Below are 8,042 nucleotides of genomic sequence, written 5' to 3'. Positions count from 1 at the left end.
GGACTGAGCCCGGGAACCTTAGAATTCTATCGAACATTGGCATTGAAAGTGCCAAGTTGGCATTGAAAGCATATTTCATTAAGCGTAAATATTAAAATATGCCGCATTCTTGCAGTCCCGCTTTGGCAGTGTTCCCATTTTTAAATTGTATGGGGGGATCTTTCAAAAAAAAGGTTGTGGCCCAGCCTCTTGCAGTTTCCTGAAAGTCTCGGGGTCTCTACGCCGCCCTACACACACGCACATAGATACACACGCACACACACGTGCACACACGCACATACCGCGCGCGCACACAAGCACACGGTTACTCACGCTCGGTCCAACACTCTCCCCGCGGCGGGGAAATTACGATTCCTGCCGGACGGTGATTGGCCAGCCTGTTCCTCATCGGGGCCCCACAGCCAATGGGTGCCCGTCCAGCCGAGGCCCCGCCTCCCCCGGCGCGGGTGGCGCGGGCCCGGGGAACAGATCACGCGGAGCAGGATCGGGCGCGACCCCCGCCTGCGCCCTGGGCCGCCCGCCCTCGACCGCGCCGCCGCCTGCGCGCTTAAGTCCGGGCAGTGTCTCCCGGCAGCGGCCGCGTTTGGGGCCAGTCGCGGCGTCCTTGGTGCTCAGCGGGCCGCCAGCCCACCCCAACCCGCGCCACCCCGCCCCTGCTGGCCCCTCCCACTCCCCGCCCCCAGTGAGGGCGGCCGGGGCGGCGACCAGAACGGCGACGTGAGAGGAGAGCGAGGCGGCTGCCGGGCCGGCTGTCGGCGCGCACACGCTCCCGGCCCAGCCCAGCCCGGCGTGGAGGCCCCGGCCCGCCCCGCGGGGCCCGACGCCAGCGCTCGGGGCAGCGGTTCCAGGGCCGGCCCGCGCGTTCGCCAGGGAGCCGCACGCTCCCATCCCTAGCGGGTACCGGGACCGGGAGCCCGGGACCCAGAGAAGCCCGGCAGAGCCCGACGGGCCCGCGGCCGCGATGCCGGACGAGCTGACGGAGCCCGGGCGCGCCACGCCGGCCCGCGCCTCCTCCTTTCTCATCGAGAACCTGCTGGCGGCCGAGGCCAAGGGCGCAGGGCGCGCGGCCCAGAGCGACGGCGGCCGCGAGGACGAGGAGGAGGACGACGATGACCCAGAGGACGAGGATGCTGAGCAGGCGCGGCGGCGACGGCTGCAGCGGCGGAGACAGTTGCGCGCGGGCACCGGACCCGGCGGGGAGGAGCGGGCCCGGACGCTGCTCGGGCCGGGCGCGCTGTGCCTTGGTCCCCGGCCGCCCCCCGGTCCCGGGCCGCCCTACGCTCTGGGCTGCGGAGGCGCGACACGCTGGTATCCACGGGCTCACGGCGGCTACGGAGGCGGCCTCAGTCCTGACAGTGAGTGAGGGACCGGGAGGGGTGGGCCGGCGGCTGGGCCCGACTTCCTCCCCGCACATTCGCTTGGTGACTTCAAGCTCGTCGCCGCCCATTCTGGGCCATCCTCTCCCTTGGGGAGTAGAGTCTGGGGTGTGTAGGGCCTCCACAGAGCCCTGATTGGGCGGGTTCAGAGGCCGGCGCTCCGGGACAGGGGCTCCACGAGGGAGAAGGTCTCACAAGCGCCGGCCTCTGCTGTCCTAGGGAGGCGGGAAGCCCGCGGAGAGGGGCCTGGGAACGGGATAACAGACAGCTGAAGAAAAGAGAAACGAAAGGAGAGTGAAATAGGACAGAGAAAGACATAGGAGACCTGGAGAGAAGGCTGGAGAAAAGGAGATGGAAGGATGGAGGGAGAAAGAGCAGTGTGGGGAGGGGTGAAAGAATGGGAGGTACAGGAGAGAGAAACCCGGAGTGACAGAGAGAAAGGAGGAAAAGAGGGGACGGAGGACACATGAGCCAGACTCGGAAAATAAAGGGGGGCATTGAGCTGAGTGTGCTGCTGTTGTGGGGGTGGCCTGGTGGGGGACGGAAGCCTTCTTCCATGGCAGCTGTGCCCCCAGCCCCATTCCCTCTGTGCCGCCACAGACAGCCAGCCTGGGGCAGGGGCCTGGGCCTCCCCCTTGGTTGGCCCAGGCAAGGGCTATGCCAGGCAGGAAGGGAGCCTCTTCTAAAGGCCTGTCCAGCCCCCTGCCTTCTTTCTCTGCCCCTCCTCCTTCCCTCCTTTGTTCCTTGCTGAGGCCTGGAGGACTGGGGGTGGGGGCTTCTCACCCCTCTAGTCTGGGCATCTGCCTCCTGAGGGCTGCCTCCCTCCCCAGGTTCAATGCCCACCTTTCAGACCTTTCCCTTTGAAGGGAAAGCCCTTCCTAGGAACACTAGGAAAACCACTTCAGCCCCCCACCCCTGGCTTTGCCAGCCTCCCTACCCCAACCCTCACCTCTCAAGCCTGTAGACTGTGAGGCCACCTAAGGTCTGTCTTCCTCATCCAGGATCTGTGTGCATGTCAGTGTGTGCTGGGGGAGTCAACCATCCATAACCCCCTCCCGTGTGGGAGTGAGCCCCTCCAAAAGGACCCACATGTCAGAGCCAACACCCAGAAAGTCCAGGCCCTCCAGCCCCTTCTAGTAAACTTGAGCAGGGCTTCTGTGGTTTCCCTGACATCAAGTGATTTAATTTGGTGCCCTTCTGGGAGTGATTCTGAAAAGGGTTTGAAGGGTGAAATCTGCTCTCCCCTTGTCCCTGGGCTCCATCCCCTCCTGCAGCCCAGTCAGCAGCCCCTGCGGAGGCAACGCCTTCTTATTTCACGCCATGCGGGTTAGCGTTGCCAGCTTAGCTCCTGTGGCAATGTATGGGCCTCTAGGAGTTGGCGGGGGTGGGTTGGGATATTGTGGGGGGAGGCAGGGACTCCCCAAATCTGGTATCATGCAAAACAGCCTGCTACCTGACTCCTCTGTGGGCACTATGAGGACACATGCCATGGGGGTAGGCAGGGGCATGGGCAGGATCTTCATGCTCCATGGACACCAGGCCCAGAGCCGAGCCGGAGACACACAAGCCCCACCAGTGTTTGCACACCTTGCATGGGTGTGCAAATGCTGCAAATACTCACACCGCTGGCACATCCCCACCAGAGTCTGCAGCTTTCCAAGGGCCAGGCCAAACTCCTCCATGATCTCCGACCTTTAGTCAGCCAAGGCCTGTCCTTTGCACAAGAGGATCCAGGTCAAGGCAGAAAGGCACACTAGTCCAGTTGGCCTCGTGAGCCCTGCAGTCTGAGATGGCTGTCCTCTTCTCTCTGGACAAGCACTCCAGGGGCCTGGCAGGCTTCTTTAACCCTGGGGTCATCCCTTGCCAGCCCTGTGGGCCTCTTATTACCTGTGGAAGATGAGGCGGAGCTCGGTACTTGGAACACAAACTCAGAAACCCCCTGTGACCTTCTGTACCCCCAAACCTAGAAGCTGAACCGCCAGTCTAGAAGATATTTGGGGCAGGTTCCTGCGCGTTCCTTGGAGCAACATTCACCCATGTTCTCTTTAAGCATGCCTGTGGCTGGAGTGGACATGCCTTCATGGGCATCTGGGTCAGGGATACAGGAGCGTGGAGTGCAGGTGCACCAGTGCCACCTGACTGGCATCTTTTGGGGATCATTTGCATGTGTTCATCCTTCCATGGGAACGTTTCCATGCAAACGGGCAGGCCTTTCATTTGCTCCTGCGTGTGAAGAGGGAGATGTCACCACAAGTCTTTATTCCTCTGTGCCGGGACTGGGAGTGAGGCTGGGTGCTGGGTGGGAGGGGGTGTCCTGTGCTTGTTTTCCAGTGTGCAATTTTCTCAGAAGGACATCTTTCCTCTTGTCCTGGCATTTATGCGGGTCTTTTGTTTGTTTTTCCAGGAGGCCAGTGCTGAAGCTGGGAGTGGGGAGAGATCGGGGGTCAGCCTGCTTTTTGGGTCTGTTTGTATTTTGGTGTTTCTTTTCTTCTCCTTTGCTTCATTGTCCTCTGAATGTGGGTGTGCATTTCTGTGTGAGCGTGTTGCGTGTGTCGCTTTGGAGCAGCTCTCCGGTCTCCGAGTCTGCGTCCTCATGGCTCTGCCTTTCTTGGTCCCCAATGGTGCTGGATGCGGAGCCCTGTGCGTGTAACATCGCCCTGCTGTGGCTGTGGGCGACCTCAAGGTGGGGGACAGCTAGCCTCAGTGATTACGTCTGGGGATCAGAACCCTAGAACCAACCACGGTGCCCCTCTCTCCCCTGCAGCCAGCGACCGGGACTCACCAGAGACGGGCGAGGAGATGGGCCGTGCCGAGGGAGCCTGGCCGCGGGTCCCTGGGCCGGAAGCGGTGCAGCGGGAGGCGGCCGAGCTGGCGGCCCGGGGCCCCGCGGCCAGCGCGGAGGAAGCGGCGGAGCTGGCCGATGCCCCTGTGGCGACGGGGGAGGCGCGTGGCGGTGGCGTTGGCGTTGGTGGCAGTCGAAAGAAGAAGACTCGCACAGTCTTCTCCCGCAGCCAAGTCTTCCAGCTCGAGTCCACCTTCGACCTGAAGCGCTACCTAAGCAGCGCCGAGCGCGCCGGCCTCGCCGCCTCCCTGCAGCTCACTGAGACGCAGGTCAAGATCTGGTTCCAGAATCGCCGCAACAAGTGGAAGCGGCAGCTGGCTGCTGAGCTGGAGGCGGCCAGCCTGTCCCCGCCGGGAGCGCAACGCCTCGTCCGCGTGCCGGTGCTCTACCACGAAAGTCCCCCGGCCGCAGCTGCGGCCGGGCCCCCGGCCACGTTGCCCTTCCCGCTGGCGCCGGCCGCGCCCGCGCCGCCCCCGCCACTGCTCGGCTTCTCCGGGGCCCTTGCTTACCCGCTGGCCGCCTTCCCGGCCGCCGCCTCCGTGCCCTTTCTGCGGGCGCAGATGCCGGGCCTGGTGTGAGTCCCCACTCGCTGGCCCGCTCCCCGCGGCCACTGTGGACCTCTGTGGACGCGTTGTCGGCGGGGGCGCCGGCGTGGGGCTGCGGTAGGGTAGGGCTGCGCCTGGGGCACCAGCCCTTGTCGGAGCTCGTCTAGAATGTAAGGGGACGCCTGTGACTGTGACCCCCCCATCAGTTACAAGGCCGGATCCCCACACGGAAAAAGATCATCTGCCGCTGGCAGCCCCAGCGCCAGGCACACAGGCCTCAGCCGAAGAGCAAGTTCTGCCGCGGCCCTCGGGCCAAGCCCAGCAGCGCACAGGAAAACTACAAACGGGCTGTCCAGGGCGCTGTGAGGGGACTGCCCTCCACATGCTAACCCCCAACACAAAATGTCCCTTTCCTGGGACCCCACAGTAAGCCTGCAGGAGGGCTATGACTGTCCCCCTCCAGTGAGCCCTGGTGGAGAGAAAACCAGGGACCTGTGGGATCCAATTGTCCATTCTGAAGAGAGGACCAGACCCTGGCTTCTCTCTTGGGCTGCGGCCTCTTTTTTTTTTTTTTTTTTTAGTGAATCTACTTATTTGCGTATGGAATAAAAAGGGACATTTTCTGGACCGTTTCACTGCTTTGTGATCACTGCTGCAGGGACTGCTCTTTTGGTAGCAGGCTGTGGTGGGTGCCCGCCCTCCTGGGGGCACCTTCCAATGCCAACCAGGGACACTCAGAGCCCAGGGCTGGGCCTGGTGCGGGTGGGCAGGACAGACAGCGCTGGAGGTTGGAGATCCTCCACGGTCCCAAAGCCTCTCTTCTGCCACAGCAGGAGGCCCAGCTGGACCTCAGAGAAGGTCTTGGGTGCAAAGAGGGGAGGAGAGGGAGGAAGAGGTGACAGTATGTCCTGAAGTTCTAGGGCCTTTACTGAAACCCAAGTGGCGAGGCAGGTGTGGGCAGAACCTGATCAACGCTGACCGCTGACCACTGGTGTGTGTAGACAGGTGCTGCCAGCTGTGTGGCGGCTGTGTTCACTACCCTTTCTCCTGTGCCCGAGGTTGAGAGCCATAGCTAACCATATGGAATTTTTCTTTGGGCCAACACAAAACACTGCACTCAAGGTTAGGTGGGGAGCTCCGTGTTCCTGCCATGGGCCTCGTCCAGAGTCCACAGTCCCTGGCAAGCTGGGGGACTGCCCTTGAGCAATGCACCCAGCTCAGGGCCTGTGCTTGTTCCAGAGGCCTGGATCACTGGGGTCACCCCACCTCCATCAGCCCCCTGCTTTTGGGTGAACATCGGGGGTGGATCTGCCCTGTGCAGTGGAGGGATGCTATTTGCTGTGCTTTTGAGCCTAGGGGGAAGACCTCAATCAGGATCTGAAAGGGTTGCTTCAGTGGCAGAATTGAACCCCCTAGAAAACCCATGGTCTCCCCTGCTTTACTTGGGAACAGACACTCCCTGGCTGAGGTGCAGCGCCCAGCCCACATGCTGGGCCTGGGGCACCTGAGGTAGCTCAGGACAACCTTGGAGAAGGAGCAGAGCAGTGTGGCTTTCGGCGGTGGGGGGGGGTGTCGCCCATCTGTGTGCCTCAACATCCAGTCCTGACCCAGAGTCATTTCCTGCACTTGACCAGTGGCTGGTTTCCAGTGGTACGCTGAGGCCAAGGCACTATAGGGGAAGGCTCTGCCCAGCGCCTTCAGCTGTCCTTGCCCCACCAGGTCCTGCTCTGTGGCATGATAGGGTGGGCATTTTGAGAAACTCCTGTGGAGGGAGCAGCAGCACCACCTCCAGCCCAGCTCCCCCAGGCCTCCCTCAGCCTCCCTCCCACCCTTCCAGGGCTGGGTCTGGGCGACCTCCTTGCCTGGGGGCTGCCCTGACTGCTTCTCACTGTTAAACTGTGAAACTAGTTTTCACTCGGCTTTGTCTGGGAGGGATTTAGACAGGCTTCAATACAAAGAAATAAAACTCACTTCCAAAGGCCTTGCTCCTGATCAGTAGCCACAAGGGGAAGTGGGATGCCCGTCAGGCAAAGCCAGAGCCCCCCATCCTCCCTCCCGCTCCTCTCCCCCGGCCTCGGTGCCCGGACTCAGGCTCCTCCTGGAACCCTCACTCTCTGGGCCTCTGTCGCCTTTGTGTTGGCCTCACCCAGTCAAGGGACACATCACTGCCAGTCCTCACAAGGACCTGGGAACAGCCAGAGGCCCCGCGGAGGCTGCCGAGCCCAGCGCGGGTCCGCATGCAGCGGCATGCAGCAGCGGATCGCGTCTCTGGCTCCCAGGGTCCAGGCACCGCACTCACCCGAGCCGGGCCCCTGCGGCACTTCCCGCGGCCCCGCCTCGGTGCTGCGCCTGGGCAATGCCGTTTGGGACTGCCAAGGTCGCCGGGACTCTCCTTTCGAACCACGAGGAGTACAGCCTCCTCGGCCCTTTTAGAACGTTTTAGAACGGGGTAACTAAAGCCTAAGCTAAAAGGCTTACCAATGCGATACAGCCGTTTTATTCGACTGTTGCCTATGTCTCGAGGTCGCGTGGTGACTGCAGGGTGCCTCTGAGCTCAGCGGTTGCCTCCAAGGTCGGCAGGGCGGTTCCCTTAGCGGCAGAACAGTCCGCACCAGAGTCTGGCATAGGTGGCCTTACCGACTCCCGGGAGCCACTTGATGCCGGGGAGGGACGCGGAAAGGGTGAAGGCCGTGCGGGCGTCGGGTCTAGAACCTCCACTCCGCCTGCCGGGAAAGCGGAGAACCAAGTCACCCAGCCTAAGCCTGGCCGCCGGCGTCAGAGCCAGCACAGTCTATGCGGCTCAAGTGCGGAGTGGATTCGGAGAGACGTGTCTTTCGACAGAATTAGTTAAAAGTTGGGCTGGAGAGCGGCTTCCGGGCCTCCGGGCTCAGGGCTTGGCCCAGGTCGGATGGACGGAGCTAGGAGGTGGGAAGAGAGGATGTTCTCAGAGTTGGGGGAAAGGCCAGAGCGCTGTCCCCTCACGCTAGGACTGTAACATTGTAACAGAGCAGATCCAAAACTGGATTAGGCTAACTCCGCTCTGGGAGCCTGGCCCCACCCTATAATTATCTTCGAGGTTTGTCTTGGGGGTCGCACCAAAGGCGGCACAAACCAGAGAGAACTGCCGCGCAACGTGCAGCCCACGAAGCCCTAGAGGGCGCGCAGGGCCAGGCTGGGGTGCGCCGGCCCTTCTGAGCCCTGAGCTCGGGCGCCATCGATCGCGGGCGCACCTCGGCGCGTTGGCTCCGATGCTGGCAGAAGATGAATGGCTTCGATCTG

The 8,042-nt window shown here is 62.4% G+C and overlaps 1 protein-coding gene across 1 annotated transcript; it reads left to right on the top strand.

Annotated features, from left to right (window-relative positions):
• The first annotated feature begins 754 nt into the window (after positions 1-754).
• On the top strand, positions 755-4,900 carry HMX1 (H6 family homeobox 1). Its single transcript, XM_012655037.1, has 2 exons — positions 755-1,355; positions 4,141-4,900. Exons 1-2 carry the CDS (start codon positions 962-964, stop codon positions 4,794-4,796), a joined length of 1,050 nt encoding a protein of 349 aa, XP_012510491.1. The 5' UTR covers positions 755-961; the 3' UTR covers positions 4,797-4,900.
• The last annotated feature ends 3,142 nt before the right edge of the window (positions 4,901-8,042 follow it).

The sequence above is a fragment of the Propithecus coquereli genome, unplaced genomic scaffold, assembly GCF_000956105.1.
Source record: "Propithecus coquereli isolate 6110/MARCELLA unplaced genomic scaffold, Pcoq_1.0 Scaffold459, whole genome shotgun sequence".
In the NCBI taxonomy this organism is placed as follows: Eukaryota; Metazoa; Chordata; class Mammalia; order Primates; family Indriidae; genus Propithecus; species Propithecus coquereli.
The sequence above is the reverse complement of the archived record's forward strand: the minus strand, read 5'-3'. Positions and strand labels throughout refer to the sequence as shown.